The sequence below is a fragment of the Notechis scutatus genome, chromosome Z (assembly GCF_049901735.1).
Source record: "Notechis scutatus isolate UNSWTSFEM ecotype Mainland chromosome Z, rNotScu1.2, whole genome shotgun sequence".
In the NCBI taxonomy this organism is placed as follows: Eukaryota; Metazoa; Chordata; class Lepidosauria; order Squamata; family Elapidae; genus Notechis; species Notechis scutatus.
Window position 1 is genome coordinate 42014808 of NC_142025.1, and position 21235 is coordinate 42036042.

The following is a 21235-nucleotide window of genomic DNA, read 5'->3' on the forward strand; positions in this document are numbered from 1 at the left end:
AACTAATTGGGACTACAACTCCATTGCTAAGTGAAGTAATCATTAAGCAAAACACAATTGCCCACTTAGTGACTGTACTTCCTGCAGTGGTCATTAAGTGAATCACTTGCAATTGATAAGCAGCACATCATGTGACCTGGGAAGATCATAAATGGTAATTACATGACTGTTGGATGCCACAACAGTTATAAATGTGCAACAGTTGCCAAGCACTTAAATTGTGATCTTGTGAATGCAGATACACTGTGACGATCATAAGTGCAAGACCAGTTGTAAGTCACTTTTTCAGTGTTGCTGTAGCTTCAAATGTTCACTAAGTGAATGGTCATTAAGCATGGTGTATTTGTAATGAGGAGGAAATGAAGGTAATGATATTTGTTAGATTTATAACTTACTTTTCCTCCAAGAATTCAAGATGATGTATGTGGGGATCTTTTTGTCCCCATATTAGCAACTCTGTGGGTTAGGTTGTGCTGAGAGGGAGTGACTAGTGCAAAATTACGAGTTGGACTATTTACCTAATGTGCATATTTGATAAAATCCAAACAGAGCTATAAGATCTTACAATGCAAGATCTGAAGGAAACTAAAAAGAATGACGTGGCTTCCAAGCATAATCAGGATATTAGTAGGATATGAGACTTCATCATAAGAATGTAAAGGTATTTATTCTAAGGGAGGCTCAGCCAATCTCATTGTAAACATGTTGTGCATTGACAATAAAGGTTTGAAATTGAAATTGTGGTAATGCATAATGTGTACATTAAGCTTAAGGACTGTGGGTTGGCATCTACTAGGGCAATGGAAAACATCATCATTTTATCAAATCTAAATCAAAATAGCCTACAAGGAACAAAAAAAGTGGACAAAGGTCTAGCTACAAGGAACATAATATTGAAATAGGTACGAAAGATAGAGAAATCATTGAACAAAATAAGAACCAAATCATTTGGAAAGATGGAAAGCTTTAAATACTCAGATAAGAAAAGCCAGGTACAGCCTAGGAGTAATACCTGTGGTAAGGTCTCTTTATGTTATTACAATCACAGATTAAGCATGAGTTGCAATTTGCTCCAGCTGCCAAAATAGCCAGTGTAGTTTTATGTTGCATCAATACAGCGTCAAAATCAGAAGATGTAATAGTACCACTCTATGTGCACTGCTCACACTATATCAGGAATACTATGTCCCATTTTTGTCCATGCAAAGAATAATTCTGTGGAACTAGAAAGAGTGTATAATAGAACAAGAAGGATAATAATGGTTTTGGAGGCTAAATGCTATGTGAGGTTAAAGGACCTTGGTAACAAATGGAAGGTTAAATGGAGAACACCAAAGGGTAAGACAAGGGCCAGCAGATGGAAGCTTACCAAAGGGTAAGACAAGGGCCAGCAGATGGAAGCTTAACGGAGAGAGATCAAAACTTTTGATCTCAAAAAATATTAAAAGTTATTAAACAGTGGAATATCCTATCTCCTATGCGCCATCACTCAAAGTTTTCAGTGAAAGATCAGACTTTGTGCAAAACGGCATGAACTTACCTCTACTGATTAGAGGTCTTCAAGGTCCTTTCTAACATGGGATTCTGTGATTTTAAGGTAAACCAAAAAAGAAATCAAACTAAACTATACCAAACTAAGATGGGGTTGAGTAAGGGATCAATGGTATGGATGGTCTGGTATCTGATTGGAAGATTTTGAACCTAGGATCATTGTGTGAGATAGACTATCATTTAACTGGGGTCTCTGTGTGTACGTGTGGGGCGGGGGCAAGAATAATTTTGATGTTTGTGAAATGACAGCAATATAATTTTTGAAGCAAATCTAAAGATACACCAGCAGAATTTACTTTTCCTTTGATATAATCAAAAATATATTTATCAAAAAAATTCTGGTGTTCTGTTTTTCAAAACTGTCTGGAAGATTTCTGGTGAAGTTTGGGAATTCTTTTTTCTATTACCTCTTCTCCCTTTTCTTAAATAGGGTATTATGGGACAAAAGGGTTTTCCTGGCCCTCCAGGTGCTCCAGGAGACAGCATACAAGGAAATAAGGTAAGAATATTAATGCTAGGGAAGGCTTTTGGAAATAGATTATTCCTCTCATGTTTTTCATAGATGTTTGTTTTGTTGCTGCCATTTCCTGTGAATTTAAAAACTCCAACTGATTGACAAATCTCAAATCAGTCACAATTACCATATATACTCGAGTATAAGTCGACCCGAATATAAGCCGAGGCACCCAATTTTACCACAAAAACTGGGAAAACTTATTGACTCGAGTATAAGCCGAGGGTGGGAAATACAGCAGCTACTGGTAAATTTCAAAAATAAAAATAATTAATTTGGGAAACGATCTCACTATCATGAAAGGTTTAATTGATTCACTAACCCAAAAGAAGATGATGATGATGACAGCGGGAGGCAGGAGTCACTCTCTTCCCCTCCCTCGGAGGCCCCCTGAGTCAGGAGTCGCTACCGCCGGCGCGCCCCAGTCCCGTCGCCTCGGGAAGGGAAAGGCAAAAAGGGAGAGCCGCGGCAGCGCTTTGCAACGGCAGCAGCGGCACCGGAGTCTCAGGCTCAGCGGCTCCTGGTTTTGCCCCACCCTTCCCAAGGCAACGCGGGACCGGAGCCGCACTGGTGGCAGCAACTCCCGACAGCCCCAGCCGGACACCTAAGCGGAGCCCGGGCGGAACTGCCTGTTGCCGCCGTGGGCGCCGCTGCAGGTGCCCAGCTGCCCAAGTAAAGAACAGGGCGGCGCCGGACCATCGGAGAAGCGGAGCAAAGCTGGAGACCAGCAGCCGCCTCTCTCGGCGAAGAAAGCCTCCCCAACCAGCCGGCCGGTCTCCTCCTCCTCGGCCACACAGAACAAACAGGCAGAGAAGGAGGAGAGCAGCTGGCCAGCCGGGGAGGCCTCCGTGCTGCGAAAGAGGCAGCCAACAATCTCCGGCGCCGCCCTGCTCCATGCATTGGCTGCTCGACTTGCCGGGCCCGGCACATAGAACAGCGCGCACCGGATGTTGGAGAAGCCGAGCGGAACCGGGGATCATTAGCCGCCTCTTTCGCAGCACAAGAAGCCTCCCCAACTGGCCAGCTGCTCTCCTCCTTCTCTGCCTGCTTGTTCTGTATGGCGAGGAGAGGAGACGACCAGCCAGCTGGTTGGGGAAGCTTTTTTGCTGAAAGGCAGCTACTAATCTCCAGCTTTGCTCCGCTTCTCCAATGGTCCGGCACCACCCTGTTCTTCTTGTGCTGCGAAAGAGGCGGCTAATGATCTCTGGCGCCGCCCTGTTCTATGTGCTGGCTGCTTGGACTTGCCAGGCCCGGCACATAGAACAGGGCGGCGCCGGATGTTGGAGAAGCCGAGCGGAGCCAAGCCACCTCGGCTCACGTTGTTTTCTGAGCCCGCGAGCCTAGAGCCAGGCGCTTTCATTGCACGGCGGAGCTTCTTGTCTCGGGAAAAACCGGGTGTCGTTGCTGCCCCCTGAGGGGAGGGCGATTCTGGGCTGCACGATTGGGGGACTTCGTGGCTTTGGGTGGGTGGGTGGGTGGGAGCGAGGACGGACAGAGTCCGTGAAGTGGGGCTTGCCTGCCCTTGCTGGCTGCCTCTGCTTCCTTAGGGGTGGGGAAGGGGGCTCATCTGGACCAAGGGTGAGTCTCCCCCTCAGTTTCCCCTGAAGGATCTTCCGTAATTTTTGCCTTCTCCCTACATCTTCCCTCTGTTAAAATTCCTCCCCCACACACACACTTATTTTCGGGTGGATAGATTTCGTGTCTGAGCATTCTCACATGACGGTGGGTCTTCCCCCCCCCCTAAAAACAGTTAAAAAAAGAAAAAATATATCCTCATGCAAGAACTTTTCTGCTTCCGATTACCCCCATGCTTAAAAGTTGCAAAGGAAACACGGAAGCAGGGAAGGGGCTGCCCAGCTCCGGAGCTCCACACCATTTTTTTTCCGAGGGGAATCTGACTCGAGTATAAGCCGAGGGGGGTTTTTTCAGCACAAAAAATGGGCTGAAAAACTCGGTTTATACTCGAGTATATATGGTATATCAAATTAAATTCTTAAATATAGCCTAATAGGATGGCCTGTGTTTTTTTAGACGATAGTCCAGCATCAATAACTAAAATATTGCCAAGAGGTCTTCTTCTGTGTGGAAGTATTCCCTGTTTCAAGGTGGGGAGCTAGTTACTTTTCAAATGTGTTTGAATTAGAGCTATCAAATTCAGCCAGCGTGATTTAAGGTACAGATTTTGGGCCCTGTAGTTTGATAATATTGGAATTTAGAAGATCAGCCAATCCATACTCTTTATTTAAAGGGTTAGCAGTTTTAACTGAATTTAAGGGAAAGAAATAAAAAATTACAGTAGATACCTTAAAAGTACTAATCAGTATACTAAGCATTGACTTTCCCGTTATGATAACACAGCAGCTAATCCAAATTTGTGTCAATGCATATAAATTAGCATATGCAAATGAAAGCCTGAGATTTAGACTGTCTTAATTTTGCAGAGTTGATTTATAATTATTACGGAAGACAAGGATCTAACTGAATATATGCTTGAACATTGGCATAGACCAGGGGTGTCAATCTCGCAGCCTGCAGGCCGAATGTGTCACATGCTAGCCCACCTGGTTTAGTGAAGGGGGGAAAAGTCCTGATACGTCATGTGACATTGCCGTGATGACGCAACATCTCTCCCTCCCTCTCCCTCTCTCCCCCTCTCTCTGTCATTCTTTCTCATTCTTTCTCTTTTGCTTTTGTCTTAAACTCAAAGCCAAACAGTAAAAAAAAAAACAACCAAGGCATTATTATCTATAATGACCACAAATGCATTTCTAATTTCTTCTCCAACAATTCTCCAACAATTTCTCAAGGCAGAATTCCTCCTTTTATTTCTACTTATTGTTGAAAAAGCCCAAAGCAAGGAAGCTGATTGCAGACCTCTATTTTTATATTTTGCAAAAAATGCAGATATATTTGCATTTGCATATATTTGTTTTCTGGGAAAATGGTCTCATTTAGCCAAATGGATATCAGAGTTCTTAAAACCCCAGGATTCAGCTGTTTGGGAGATTTTTCAAACGAAACCTGAAAATTGCTTCCCGTTGTTCAGTAGCTGTATCATTATAAAACACCTATATTCCAGTCCTTCAGCCTGTAGATATAAAACACAAATCCCTGGAAACACAAATCTACACTGAATAATTATTTGATTTTTGTTTGTATTAACTCAGTGTCTATCTAAGCAATTGACTTCAAAGATGTGCTAGTGACTCAAACCTCATAACTAGAGGTGGGCTGCACATACTTTAACAACCAGTTCGCCTAAAATGTGAGTGCATGCACACACGCTCCCTCCGTGCTCCACCACTGTTCATAACTATAGAGAAGTTTCTTACATGTTTTTTTTCTGCGATTTTAATAATGATAGCTATTTGACAGACAGAGCTATATGTACACAGAAGTCTAAGCTCAAGAGATATAAATTTGAACCACTTCTTCATTAGAATATAAAATGACATAGAATCATGCTGAAGACTATACAGCACAACTCTGCATATAGCTTTGTCCTCTTAATTTCTTTGAGCTCAGTTGGCAGAATCAGTGATGAAACATTACGGGAATTGAAGGTCAGCCTTTTCAGGATCTACAAAATCCTTTCCTCTAAATAAACACTGAACAGCAAATATTTCTTTAGCCTGCTCAATTTTATGGTACAAAATAGAGTTTTTGCAAAGATAAATTTGGAATTAATCTTATGTATTATTTTCAGGGAGAGCAAGGAATTCAAGGTTCATCAGGACCAAAGGGCTCCATAGGAATTGGATTACCTGGTCCAAAGGTAAGAGGTTTTCCATTAAGCAATCAATGAGATTAAATATTCATTGTATACTTTATTTAGGAATATCTTAGTTATTAACTGATGGCACTTCTTCAATTATCTTTTTGAATCAGAATTCAGATTGTTTGTAGGAAAGATTTCCTACAGGTTTTTTGTTTTAAAAGGGAAAGTATATGTGCATGTAGTCCTCAATTTACAACCATTCATTTAGTGACCATTCAAAGTTACAGCACCATTGAAAATATGACTCATAACCAATTGTTACATTTACAACTCGCACAGTATCCTCACAGTCATGTGATAAAAATTGGCATCTGGGATGTGTTTACAATGGTTGCAATGCTCTGGGGGTCATGTGACCATCATTTATAATCTTTCCAGTTGGCTTCCACCAAACAATGGGCAAAGCCAGATTCATTTAAAGACCACATGATTCACTTGACAATTGAAGTGATTTTCTTAACAACCATAGCAAAAAAAGTCATAAAAATGGGTGAAAATTACTTAACAACCACCTTGTGTAGCAATGGAAATTCTCATCCCAATTGTGGGTTTAAGTTGAGGACTACCTGTATACAAATCAGAGTTTTTATTCAGGATAAAGTTTAAAAATGAATGAGGATTTTTGTCCCCTACATTAAACTTTGGAAACAATGGGCCAAGATTATAATGGGAAACTTAATTGCGTTTCTTGAAAAAATATCAAAACATCTCCTGCAACAGAGGAATAAAGTGATTGTTATGCTTTTATCATTACATTCTTTCATGTAATAATGTAATCATTTAGAGTGACTAGTTTATTTATTTGCTTAGACTTACATGTTGCTGATTCCCATAGGCTCTGAATGACTTATACATTGCCAAAGATGGTATTAGAATCATTGCACAACTTTTGTTAACTTCTATTGGCAATGCTATCTCTAGCTTGGGCTAAACAAGCAATCTCTAGAAGCTTTCCTGAAGAACTGGGTAATTCATTTTTTCAGGTTTTCTTTCTTGTATTCTGTTAAATATGGAAACAGATACAGAAAAACAAAGACAGTCTTCCCAAAGTTCTTCAAGTTTAGAAGGAAGTTTCAAGGAACCTCCTTCTAAATTTGGGGAATTTAGGAAAGTATGGTAAAGAATGCCAGTGGGCAGTTGGTACCTGATTCAAAGAAGAATGGGAGACCTTGAGTTCAAGTCTCATTTTAGCCATGAAAGCCAGCTGAGTAACTTTAGGCTACTTACTCTCTCTTAGTCCAACCCACTTCACAAGGTTGTTGTTGTGGGGAAAATAGGAGGAGGAAGGAGTGTTGGATATGTTTATGACTTTGAGTTATTTATAAAAATAATAAAGGCAGAATAAAAACAAATGAATAAAATTCTGTACAATAATGATGTCAATGTCCAAGATACATTAAACTATATTCCTTATTTACAATATGTACTTTAATATTAAAAAAGAAAGAGCAGCACACTGGTCATTAGTAAGTGGAAGGCTACAGGAACTGATGGAATATCTGCAGAAGTACTGCAATCAGTTGAAGAATCAATAAAGATTCCAACCAAACTGTGCCAGCAAATCTGGAGAATGACCAGTAGCTATCAGCCTGGAAAGGATCAATTTACATACCAGTATCATACAAAGGAGACAGTGCAAACATTAATAGTAATGAAAGTCAAGGAGCTTAGTGAAAAAATGCTGTGATTTGGTTAAACCTACAAAGACTACCTCTTAATGAATAATTAATAGGTTTAAAGAAAAAAGCTAAATATCAATTGTACCTAATTGCAGTGATTGTGGAGAAAGATGCTAGGATAGATTATTTATATCTACCCTATTTTCATTTATATAAACTTCTTTTTTCTATTTGATTTGCCTAACTTAATATTGTTATTTATCAAAAATAATAACCTGCATTGATGATTAAGATACTTCCTGTCCTTCATTCATGTAATTAAAAGAATGATCTGTTTTTTTAGGGTGACTATGGAGAGAAGGGAGAGCAGGGAAAGAGAGGTAACAAAGGAGAAATTGGAGAACCTGGCCCTCAAGGACTAAGGGTAAAACTTAAATATTTCACAATGGCTTGGGTCTAGATTAGTCATATGAAAAGTATCTATTGAAATAAAAAAGACTGACTGAGACCTGAATTACTCTGGAGCCAACTCTTATTTATATTATGTTAGATGTTATATTATATGCTATAGGTTGCAGAAGACTATGAAATAATGTCATTGTTTTATATTTTAGGGATTTTCAGGACAAAAGGGTGAACCTGGTCTTACTGTAAGTACATCTGTCATTTGTTGACATCAAAATATTATTTTATATTAAAAACCATAATTAGCTCAATGTAGGTATTTCACTTGAATGTGTGAAATTAGAAAATGTTAGAACACATATTCTGAACAGTGCTAGACTTGAATTTATTAGTATTTCTAATTTATTTGCATAAAACAAATTATAGAATTAAAGCCATGTTTAAGTGATAATATATATTGATTGTTTCCAAGTATACAATAGCCAGTTAGCTGCTCCCTTGTTAACAAACTTTTATGGGGTGGCAATATACATTTTCTGGTAAATCAATTAATAAAGAATAGTTATATTTTAAGTCTACCAAGAGAGAGTTATGTTAGCTTTACTGATTTAGGGACTATCTGGGTCATTTGCTTGGTTGGAGGGTATTCAAAGAACATAATTTTGTTTCTGTTTCCTCAGTGATTAAACTAAACATACTGTAAAACTATAGCTTACTGAAAATTACTTTTTAAAAACACCTATGGCATTTCTAATTCCAAAAGACCAAACTAAGGTCTTACTCTCTTTCAGAAAGAAGAAATAATCAAACTCATTATGGAGATATGTGGTAAGATCTACTTAAGGAAAGAAACCATTTTACTGTACAAATCACTTTTGCTTAAATAATTTTAAGTAAATCTTATCAGTTGTATATTGCAATTAAATTTGTTGAGTGAAAGGAAAATGAAAACAAAAGTTTGGACTAATTCATATTGGGCTTTATCTCGACAATCTATAGAATATGTAATTGGTATTTTAGTGCCCTCATAAAATGGTTGCCATAGTTGATATGACAAGTTCCAAAACCCACTCTAGCTCCTAAGGCTATCATCCCAGATTATCTCTTTTTTTTCTGGGCACATAACAAGTATTTGTGTGTTAAAGAGTACTATACAAGAGGAAAAGAAGAATGGATACCTTTACTAGGTCTAGTAAACAAGTAAACAAGTATTGGTGATTATAATTAAGTATAAAATTTGTGCATGTTAATATACATGACTTTTTTCAAATTTGGGAATTATCATTGTAATGCAAAGTGAATCTGTAAAGTGAAACTCTGTATTGTTTTTCTGTGGTGAAGCATTTTCACAAGTTAATCATCAGTGTGCTTGCTGTATAATCTTCTGCCTAGGCATTAATAGTAGACAGGCAGTTTCAAAACATTGCCTTTTTAGGAGCTGTGGTGGCGTAGTGATTAGTATGCAGTATTGTAGGTTAACTCTGCTCACTGTCTGGAGTTCAATCCTGACCGACTCAAGGTTCACTCAGGTTTCTATCCTTCTGAAGTTAGTAAAATGAAGACCCAAATTGTTGGGAGCAACATGCTGAATCTGTAAACTGCTTAAGGAGTGCTATAAAGTAAGATGCCCAACTTCTGGGCCGCAGTCCACTACTGGGCCTTGAGGCATTCAGAATTGGACCATGTAAGTAGTAGGTGAGTACACACAAATAATGCACAAGTATGTGCGCAGGTGCTCCATTTGCATGAGCAATATGGAGCTGTGCGCCCACGCATGCCCACTCTCATCCAGAACCATCCCCTCTCCTACCTGCAAAGCCGGAAAGGTTGGGAAATTCTGCTGTAAAGCACCATGAAGTGGTGTATAAGTCTATGTGCTATTCCAGAGGTATCAAACTCAAGGATCCAGATCTGGCCCTTGGAGTACTTAGATCTGGCTCATGGGGCCAACGCTGGAAACAGCGAAGGAATAGCCTGTAGTGTCTCGGCTAGTGAAAATGGCCTTCCCGAGCTCTGTTTTCACTGGCAGAGGGTTGCAAGAGACTGTCACAGCCGAAAACAGAGCTTGGGAGCCTGTCTTTCTAGCAGAGCGCTTGATCCACCACGGGTGCCCCCGACACAAATGACATTGAGCTGGCCGCATTCACCCTGGCCACCCTCATCCTAGCCCTTGAGGTCAAACACAAGTGTCATTAAAATCAAGTTTGACACCCCTGTACTATTTATTAAATCATATCTGAATCTATTGACACCCCTATTGCTATTTATCAAATCAAATCTGAATCTGATTCACTGCCTTGATATAGTCTGGAAAATAGATGCCCACACTACTAAGCTTTTTTTTCTATTTTTCAACTATCCATTGTAGGGAATATTTTATCTGTTTGTTGATATGATTTGACTGCCCATTTTAAACACAACTCTGGGCAACTGATATGACAAATGCTTCATGTTATTCCAAGTTTATTACTTCCTGGAAAATCATACACAGAACACATTATTTAACCTCTTATTCTATCTACCACTTATTTTAGGCTGTGGTGTTAAATGCAGAGAAAGTCCTTTGGAGCTTGTATTTGTGATTGACAGCTCTGAAAGTGTTGGGCCTGAAAACTTTGAAAGAATTAAACGGTTTGTAAAAACTATGATCGATGCTATCACAGTCAACCAAGCCACAACCCGCATTGGCATCATCAATTTTAGCCTCAAAGTGGAGGTGGTGTCCACGCTGCAGCAATTTCCTACCAAAGACAGTCTGAAAAACGCTGTTGATGCAATGCAATACTATGGGGAAGGCACATACACTGCTACAGCTATCAGCAAAGCCATTGATATATTTCAGATGGCTCGACAAGGAGTTAGAAAAGTGGCAGTGGTAATAACAGATGGGCAGGCAGATCAACGTGAACCACATAAACTGGAAGTAGTGGTGAGAGATGCCCATGCTGCCAACATAGAAATTTTTGTAATTGGAGTGGTACAGAAGACTGATCCCAACTTTGAAAATTTTCGAAAAGAAATGGATCTAATTGCTACTGATCCAGACAGTGATCATGTCTACCAGATCGATGACTTCATGACTCTGCAAGGTAAGAGTGAGCTGCCTTTACTTGAACTATGATATTCACATGGCTAATTCATATGTGGATGAAGCACACCATTAAATATTTGATGACAAGAAATATTTATGAACTTACAATATTAATTGTTAACAATCCTGGTAAACCAGACACGAAATAAGACCAAATGAGCTAAATCCACTTTATTGTAAGATGACAGTGACAGAATGTTGCAGATTTGAAAGTGGAAAACTTCCTGACACCGCTTTTAACTGCTAGATCCGCTTCTTTGATTTCTTTCTGTGACCATTAAGCCACTGGGGGCTCCTTTCCTCTCTTGTATGACTATTTTCTTCCCATCTTTCCACAAGATAATTCCAGGGATGGGTTTCTACCAGTTCTGTCCACCTCTGTAGAACTGATAGCTCTAAAGAGCAGCAGACATAGAACCAGTTCTATGTCTGCTGATGTTTTTGCCCACCTGCCCACCCGGGCTCTTAGCTGACCTTTATTTCCTGATTTTTTTTCAACTTTAGCTGCTGTGGGAGGCACAGCTGCAGTTTAAAAAGCAGGAAAAAAAGGGCTTTTTGAAAGGCTGTTTCTCTGCACGCAGCATGCTGATGATGTGCGTGCCGGCAGCGTGCAGGAAAGCACATCGTAAATCACCGAACCTCGTAAATTACCAAACTGGTAGTTAACTTTGTCAGATCCCACCCCGGATAATTCCCATATTCCATTACAATCAATCATTAGTTGGGAGATACGAACCTATAAAAATGAAGAAATTGTTTCATGAGAAAATAATGAAACAATCACATCAATAGCAGACATTAGGTAGAGTCTTTTGAGTATGATTGACTATGAAAATTCATTCAGTGATATTTCTTTGATACTCTTAAAGCACCACAATGCTTTAAACTTTAGAATAAGAGTCATATTATAAGATCAGATGATGGAATTGTTTATTTCATCTCTGATCATCCAAAACACATAGAAAAAAGAGAAATCATTCAAATCTGCTTGTCTTGTTTCAATTCCAAATGAATAGTTTTCTCTTCCACTGAGCTCCAAATCAAAGGATTTTGCCAAATGTAAGGCTGGCATTGAAGTTACAAGAAAGTAAGTGGCAATCAATCATATTGGAAAAATTGACAATACTCTATACCACTTTAACTTTTCTGAGTGATTTTGAATTTTGAGGCATGCTCCCTAAATGGCTGTCATGGCCCCATTCACAAAATTACAACTCAATATTTACCAGAAACAAACCATCTGTGACAATTTGCCATTGGGATTTTATAGGACCCATGACATAGGCTGGTATTTTGCTTTGAAGCTATCTATCTGTATGTATGTATGTATATGTATATGTATATGTATATATATTGCTTCAAAGCGAGGGGAGGGAGGGAGAGAGAAAAGTAGGTCACATAATTTCAAGTAATTCCTATTTATATCTCTATATGTAATTTCTATCTATCTGCATAAAATATAATACATATAATTTCATATATCTCTATATGTAATTTCTATCTATCTGCATAAAATATAATACATATAATTTCAAGTAATTATTATCTATAACATCTATAAAAATAATTATATAATAATTATTATATGCAATTCTATTGTATAATACTGTTTTCTTTTTCATATGTTTAGCTCTTGAGGATAAGATTTTCAAACAAATTTGTGAAAATGATTTGAGTTCCTACATCACCAAAGTGCTCAGTTCAGCTCTTTCTCCAAGATTTGAAACCAGCGAACATGGCAGTCAAGTAGCCAAAATTGATCTTCCTGGATCATTTGCCCCTCCACTTCATGCAGAGACTAGTGATTCTGTAAGTATTACTAAAAATGACATTTGTATAGGAGAGACAAACATTTAATGACATAATTCATGCTTTCTGCAAGACCACAGTCTTTAAATTAAGCTAAATTTTGTTACTGGATTTTTTCTTTATTGTAAATATAGTTTTCAAAGAGACCCAGTGAGAAAGGAGCATCACATCGGGATCATAATGTTACCTCAACCACTTCTAAATATATTCCTGAACTTCATAGACGGCCAGTGAGCCAAGATTATTTGGAATCAAGCACTCATCATCCAGATTTAGCAGTTGTGTCTGATGTAACTAGACATGTGCAACCTACACCAGCTGTTGTTCCGCTTCCTACAATAATACATGTTATGAAAGGTATGGAAGCGTTCTAAAGCTGAGAAGATAAAATAGATAAGTAGATTTAATAGGACAGTTTTCTTTGTTCTCAACAGAATCTCATGATAATTTCTAGTATCAAAAACCAAAAAGACAAATTCACAATTGCTTTGCTTCTATTTTTTTCCTTTCTTTCTTGCCTCTACATGAAAAATCAAGGCAATCAGAGAACCAGAGCCTAAGGTGATAACTTGCCCCTGGTCCTTAGGAGTCAGAACTTGTACTGAAGTGCCATCCCGCTAGTCCATGAATTGTATTATAATCTTGTGGAGACACTTAGTGGGAGGAGAAGAACAGCTAGCACTGGAATATTTCTATATGTCAGCCAAAACTTATATACAGTAGCTCACATTGTAAACTCATATGCTCAGCTAATACCTAGCTGTTTCAAACCTTCTTTGAAACTTCAGTCTTTATTGATTGTGATGATGAACACTTTCATGTCTTGTAAACTTTAGGATGAACATTATTCCTTTTAAATAAATTATATTATAAGCACCCAGACTGTGTTTATGATTACATTTTTCAATTGTTGAGACTCAGTGATTTTGAGGATCAGCCTGGTATGCTGTCAATCAGTTTTTTTTCCTATCTGGCTGCAAAGCTTGGGAGACAGTTTATCATGAATAAATGATAAGTATAGAGTACAGAGAGTCTGGGTTAAGAGCTTATAGATAACTTGTATTTATGACCAGATTGCCTATCATCAAAGTGACGGACTCTGATCTGTTTGATCTGACAGACTCCTGAAGTTACACAATGTTAAAATGAACTGCTGAAACTATACATTTTAAATGAACAGTATGTTTTCAGTTATTTTTTAGCAGTTTGAGAAAAGCACCATGTTACTCTCTCTCAGTCCTACTTACCTCACAGAGTTGTTGTTGTGGGGAAAATAGGAGAAAGAAGTGTGTTAGATATGTTCACCTCCATGAGTTAATTGTAAAAATAATAAAGGCAGGATATAAATAAATAAAAGGGAAGTCAGCTAATTATAAAAAAATCTTAATGTTTGCAGTATGCAGGCTTATTCTATTTTTTACTTATTTATTACATTTCTATTCCTCCCATTTCTCTCCTGTAAGGTCACTCTGGGCAGCTTATTCTATCAGTTACATGTCTTCTTAAGCAAAGGCCCAATTGACTAAAGGGATTTCTGTTTATAATAATTTTAAAATGTACTTTATTGGAATATGGGCAGACACTTGGAAGGTGAATATATTATGTATTATTAATCTTTGAACCCTCCAAGCATTACAAAGAAGGATTGTATCTGCCAGTCAATCAGCACTATGTACACCTAGCACTGCAGTAATCTTGCAGAACCGGTAAAGACAGAGAACACTAGGAGTGTCGTGAAAGCTAAAAATAATTCAATTGTAACTCTTGCTTACATTTCACAGTAAAAATACAGGCAGTGACAATAATTTGTAGTAATACAGTTGTATAGACAAGACATTTCAGCTTCTATAGAAGTACAGCAAAACAATATATATGTATACATTGATTTCAGAAACCAGGTGTTTAGAACCAATGAAAACTGGAAGCTGCCAGAAATATCAAGTAAAATGGTTTTATGCCAAGGATACAAATTCTTGTGCCCGATTTTGGTATGGAGGTTGTGAAGGCAACCAGAATAGATTTGAAACCCAACAAGAATGCCAAGCAATTTGTGTTCAAGAATAAAGGTAAGTAGTATCTTAAATAAGATGTTTGGATTTATCTCACTGTGAGTTGTGTTGTGGGGGGTGCACGAAGGAAGGCTCAGCCAATCTCATTATACACATGTTATACTCTGACAATAAAGATAATAATAATATAGATTTTATTTTAAAATAGCCATGCAAACCTTTTCCTTGAACAAACATATCAGTTGTTTAAAGTTGCACTAATTTGAACTGTATGCTGTCCTCTAAAAATCTGTACATGTAAATTTGCTGATTTGTAAGAGTTAACATTAAAATGTATTTTTCTGTTACAGAAAACTCAAGTGAAATCTCAAATGAAGCCAAAAGTTGCATAATCATACTAAAAGAAGTTCAAATGCTGTATTAATAGTACTTCTATAATATATTTGGTGCTTTTATGAAGTATTGATCTTTATACTATTATAAAGTATAATGTGTTATAATGATATGATATGGAATGATATAGATTATAATGTAATACAATATTGTACCTTTATAGATGATAGTTTTACTTGATAAAAAGCAGTTTACACATTTATCCTTATTGATCCACGTTTCAGGAGCAAATTTAAAAAGCCAGATATCAACAATTGTAATAATTAGACCTCATAGAATATGGTTTTATTATGTTGAAATGAAAATATTTTGTATCACACAATCTACAGAACAATCTACAGAATGTGAATTCTAGATCATCATCAGAAACTGTAACAGCAACAAATAGAAAACTGTATCATATTTGGAAACTTTCAAAACAGAATCTTTCCGTATAAATACAGCTATAACTTTTCCTACATCAAAGGTTACGTAATCTTGCAGCTAAGGATAATGAAAATCTGGTTGTTTGCTATTTCCCCTTTGCTAATCTTTCTTCAGGTGCCAAGATCAAGCTATAATTGTAGCAACAAGCCCAGAGAATAATTAATGGCTATCTACATGTGTCCTGTTCATATCAAGACACCATCTTGCCAATTCAGTAATAGAGCTTAGGACCATCAAGTGTGGTTTCTTATGCAAAAATCTCTGAGTAAAACAGGACCAGTATTTTGATTGTTATTATTGTTACTCCATATACTCTTGTTTCTCAGGGGTCTTAAACAAAAGAGGAAAATAAATTCATATTAAATGTCAAAATCAATTAAAGAAAAATAGGGGAAAGCACAGAAAGATGTATATAAGTATATTTTTTCATACTGTATTTTCTTTTTAAACCTTACCTCTGTACCAAAAGTACTGTATATGCTAAACTGATAAGTGATAATTAAATGTATTACCTGAGCAAGTTGTTCAATTGCTAAGTCATGTTCAATTCTTTGTGACACAATGAACCAGAGCATGCCAGGTCCCCCTGTCTTCCACTGTCTCCTAAAATGTGCCCAAATTCATTGGAACAGTGACACTGTCCTAACCACCTCATCTTCTGCTCTCCCCTTCTTCTATTGCCTTCAATCTTTCTCAACATCAGATTCTTTTCCAATGAGTTATTTCTTTTCATTTGGTGGTCAAAGAATTGAAGCCTCAGCTTCAGTACCTGTCTTCCAAAGAACAGTCAATGTTGGTTTTCTTTAGGATTAACTAATTTGATCTTCTAAAGCAGGGAGGGTCAAAGTCGATTTCATTGAGGGCTGCATCAGGGTTTTGTTTGACCTTGGGGGCAGAAGTGGGATTCAAACTTTTAAACAACTGGTTCTGTGTCCATGGCTTAGTTGGTGGGTGTGGCTTGGTGGTCATGTGACTGAGTGGGCATGGCCAACTTGACATCATGTCAAGGGGCGCTTCTCCTCCCTTGGCCTCTCATGACAGTGGGGATGCTGCAACGGTCAAAAGTGTTAAAAATGGACATAAGTCACTTTTTTCAATGCCATTGCAACTTTCAATGGTCACTAAATGAACTGTTGTAAGTCAAGGATTTGTCACTAAATGAACTGTTGTAAGTCAAGTACAAAAATACAAAAAGCTTCTTTGCTTGCAAAAAGCTGCCCTAAATACCAATCATTAGATTTAAAATACCTGCAAGCCAGAGTTACAAATCAGGAAGGGTGCCAGAGCACCTTGAAGAATTAAAATAGTTAAAATGCAATGATAACTATTAGCAGCCAACTCTTGCTCATAAAGTGAAACCATTTAGCAGAGGTCATTTAAGCTCTCCAGAAAAAGCACACCCAGGAAAAGCAATCCTTAGGTCCTTTTGCACCATTTAAGATACCAGCTAGTCTCACTCACCTCACAAGATATCCTAAGGAAATCATCCAGATTTAAGGAAAGGTCACATGCCCCCCCAGAAAGGCAGTTAAAAAAATCAGTGCCAAGCTTGCATCCTGCCTCTTGGAAGTACACCCCAAAAGGACAGTGCCAGATACCACTAAAGCAGTGAAGGAAGACCCCCTCCCCAGATAGAAAAAGAAAACATGAGGCAGGAAAAAATTCAAATAATTAAATCACAACAGTAGCTGTTGCTTGTTAAACCAGTTACCAGAACAAATAGACACAGGAACTAGCCAGATTTCTTTTCAGGAACAGAAATTAACCTTTTTCCTCCCAAAGCTGAATAGGGAAAATTATCCCATCAATAAACAGGATTAAATGTCACCAAGCACAGAATTAAACTTCACCAAAACCCAGTTATAGACCAAAAGTCAGAAAGGATATGTAAACTCACATTTGAATGTCAATTTTTCCAGCTAGCCAAGAAGCCTTGCTGAATGTCGCTCATCTTAGTTCCTTGTCATTAAAAGCTTCTTTCTGCAACTCTGCTTCGTTATTCAATTATTTCTTCAAAGTGCTGATCATTGCATGCCAGCTGGAAGTATTTCCAAGGGAGTATTTCTTCCCAACAGCAGTGTAAAAATCTTAAAACAACATTTCCCCTTTAACAAAGTATCAAGAAAGAAAAAAAAAACTCTCCTTTGGAGACAGTAAGTCTAGGCATACTGCCAAGAATGTAATAAGGGTGGAAAAAAAACAAAAGGATATTTCTTCTAACTACCCGTTCTCTGAACTGCATAGAAAGTTAGCAAGGGGTTCTATAGAGCCGGTAGAATCCCACCCCTGCTTGGGAGCCAGGGTAGGCAGGGCCAGTTCAATATCACTCATGTTAGGGGTGCCTGTGGTGGCCGGAATGTTTTGCCAGAAAAAACAGGTTCCCAACCTTCATTTTTGTCTGCAATAGCTTCCTGCAACCCTTTGCCAGTGAAAATGGAGTTCAAGAAGCTGTGTGCAGCTGTCCTGAGCTCCATTTTTGCTGGCAGAGGCACCACAGGCCAGTCCTTTGGTGTTTCCACAGCAGCCTTATGGGCCAGATCTAAGCACCCCATGGGCTGGATCAAGGCCCCGAGCCTTGAGTTTGACACCCTTGTTCTAAAGAGACACTCAAGAGTCTTCTCTACCACCATAATTCAAGAGCACTAATTCTTTGGCACTCAGCCTTCCTTGCGTCCATCTCTCTCAATCATACAGTACAACTGGGAAAACTGTAGCTTTGACTAAACACATGAACACGTGGGCTGTTTTATTTGAAAATGTGGTAATTTTTTCCATAGACTTAAATTCAGCAGAAAGATAAAAGTGGTGAAATTAGCAATGATTGTGGCCATAGAGCATACATCGACTAGCAAAATCTTGCCATGATTTCAGGTAGAATATTGTTGGCTAGCTGCAAAAAAGGAGAGAAACGAGGACACATTACCAAGGTATCAAGAAAATGAAGGATTGCTATACTGTATAAGTCTTCACCCCTACACAAAGGAACTGATCGAATAAATTGTGGTTCCTCAGGGATATTACAAAGCCACATTGAGTTATCTCATGAGACTCTGTGGGCCAGATATATGGATAGAGATAGAATCATTTAGTAGGATCTTATCAGATCCTGGATATATTGTATTGGCCAGTGATCTGTGGAGAGGTGATCCAGTATTGTAAAATATGGCTGATAAAGCAAAAAAGGCAACGAGACAAAGTCCCTATGGAAAAGGTATAGTTAGTCCTCATCCTTTTTCAAAAGTTAGCATGGGTCTTTCAGGCCTTTAAGGCCTTTCAGGCCTTTCAGTCCAGTAAAGGCAATGAATATATTCTGGTGGTCTGTGATTATGTCAGCTGGTACCAGGAAGCAGTTCCATTAAGAAATATGACCAGTAAACATATAGTGGAGGCGCTGGTCATTATTTAAAATACCACAGGAGATTTTTACAGATCTGGACACAAATTTCTAATCAGGTCTGCTGAAATAGTTATATGCAGACCTAGGAATAAAAGGGTGTATACTATACAGTGGTGGAATTCAATTTTTTTTACTACCGGTTATGTGGGCGTGGCTTAGTGGGCATGTGACTGGGTGGGCATGCTTGGTAGTCACGTGATGGTGAGCATGGCCAACTCAATGTCACTCACATCAAGGGGTGCCTCACCTGGCCCCTCCCCTCCCAGCCATTCCTTGTCACCCAGCCTCAACTTATCTATGGTTCTGTAAAAATGTTGTTCACCTTTTATGACTTTATTATCTGCATACTACAGATGTACTTTCCTGGACCACTGAAAGGAGGAAATGGCTCACATGCTTTACTCAAGAGTGTGATAGGCAACAGGCTTTTAAGGGGCTGCCAGAAAGAGGGGGGACAATGTATTTTTCAAAGAAACAGAATGCAAACAAGAAGCAATGGATGGAAACTCAACAAAGAGAGAAGCAACCTAAAACTAAGGAGAAACTTTTGACAAGTGAGAACAATTAACCAGTGGAACTGCCTGTCTCCAGAAGTTCTGGGTGCTCAATCACTGGAAGTTTTTAAGAAAAGACTGGACAGCCATTTCTCTGAAATGGTATAGGGTTCACCCCAAGGTCCCTTCTAAGTATTATTCTGACACCTTTCCCAGGATTTCTACTCAGAGTTTGGCATCCTCAGTTTTCTTGTCTGAGCTGGGGGTTAGACTAGAAGACCTCCAAGGTCCCTTTTAACTCTTGTTAAACACATGTGTATTTTATGCTCTGGACTATAGACATTGAATGCATGTAAACCCTGAACAATATGTGGTAGCCCTAGGCAAAAGAAAGGCAGAAAAATCACTCTAGGTGTAGTGTAAATATTAACACACGATAAATAATGGAACAATTAAAAATAATAGCAAAGAGTTTTCTCTCTGTGCGTCTTCCTATTTTTTTCTTTCTTTCTCACTCTCTCTGTCTTGTCTTTCTTTATCTCCCTTCCCCCCCCCTCTCTCTCACACACACACACGGAGCACTTTTGTAGCTTAACAGACATGCATTTTGAAGCAGCTCCTTTAAATTTCTCCAAGGCTGAAGTGAATTCCTCCACCTTCTCTGTCAGACCGCACTCCTTCTTATTCTTGGCACTTTAACTCAGGAGGGGAAATCAATACTTGCAGCATCCATGGGGAATCCCTGGAGAACTTTAAAGCAGGAGTTGCCAATCTTTTGGATCTTGGGGACCACCAAACTCATTATCTTAAATCCCGCAGACCACAAATGTGAATTTTGACTGACGTGGCTTGCTGGGAGGGAGAAGGAGAGAGAGAGAGAGCTGAACTCACCTCGGAGGGCTGATGATTCTCTCTCTCTTCTCTCTCTCTCTCTCTCTCTCTCACACACACACACACACACAGAGAGAGAGAGAGAGAGAGAGAGAGAGAGAGAGATCCCTCACAACCCCACCCCCTCCAAGGCAGCCCCATTCCTAGCCTGGTTTGAGCTCCGTTCTCAGGCTGCATGCAAGGAAAGCAGCAGAAGCTTGCTTTCTCTCCCCCCAAACTCCTCCAGAAATGAGTCTTTGCTGATGCAGCCTCTTGGAGCAGGATGCCTTGCGGGATCCCAAAGACTCATTTCTGGTAGAGTTTGAGGGAGAGAGAGAAAGACTTTTGCTGTTTTCCTTGTGTGCAGCCAAAAGCGGAAGACGAAAGAAGTGGAAGAAGCAACCCGGTGGCCAGGCAAGTTTCTCCCCTCTGCCCTTTCCCCCCTCTCCATCATTACCTCGTGTTGTTCCTTTCCCCCCAGGGAGAAGGAGGACATGGGTGGCAGCAGTCCAGGGAGATGAAAGAAAGAAATTGGCTGGCTAGTCTTCTCTTTTTCCACTTGTTTGTTCTGTATGGCCAAGGAGGAGATCAGCTGGCCAAAGGGGCAGCTGCTGGAGGCGACTCTTTTTCGGTCTCCAGTCACCTTTTTCAACACAGAAATCCTCCCCGAATCGGTGGGCCAGTCGTCCTCTTCTCTGCCTATTTGTTCTGTATGGCAGAGAAGGAAACAACCAGCTGGCCCATTTGGGGAGGATTTCTGTGCTGAGAAAGAGGTGGCTACTGATCTCTGGCTCCGCTCCGCTTCTCCAACAGTCCGGCACCTCCTTGTTCTGTGCGCCAGCTGCTCAGACTTGCTGAGCCCAGCAAATAGAACAGGGC

The 21235-nt window shown here is 39.1% G+C and overlaps 2 protein-coding genes across 3 annotated transcripts in view; one reads left to right on the forward strand and one right to left on the reverse strand.

Annotated features, from left to right (window-relative positions):
• COL28A1 (collagen type XXVIII alpha 1 chain) overlaps window positions 1-16111 on the forward strand; it is an 89074-nt gene extending 72963 nt beyond the window's left edge. For both annotated transcript variants that reach the window (XM_087945357.1, XM_026677794.2), the window contains exons 27-36: window positions 1982-2050; window positions 5772-5840; window positions 7806-7886; window positions 8077-8112; window positions 8659-8695; window positions 10402-10956; window positions 12589-12767; window positions 12902-13124; window positions 14659-14833; window positions 15127-16111. In XM_087945357.1, the coding sequence (XP_087801483.1) occupies window positions 1982-2050; window positions 5772-5840; window positions 7806-7886; window positions 8077-8112; window positions 8659-8695; window positions 10402-10956; window positions 12589-12767; window positions 12902-13124; window positions 14659-14831 (1422 nt within the window). In that variant the 3' untranslated portion in view covers window positions 14832-14833; window positions 15127-16111. The remainder of the gene's footprint in view (window positions 1-1981; window positions 2051-5771; window positions 5841-7805; window positions 7887-8076; window positions 8113-8658; window positions 8696-10401; window positions 10957-12588; window positions 12768-12901; window positions 13125-14658; window positions 14834-15126) is intronic.
• Window positions 1-17953, reverse strand: part of MIOS (meiosis regulator for oocyte development) — a 126618-nt gene extending 108665 nt beyond the window's left edge. The window contains exon 1 of the mRNA XM_087945359.1: window positions 17493-17953. The gene's annotated coding sequence lies outside the window, so the exon portion shown is untranslated. The remainder of the gene's footprint in view (window positions 1-17492) is intronic.
• Window positions 17954-21235: the final 3282 nt, after the last annotated feature.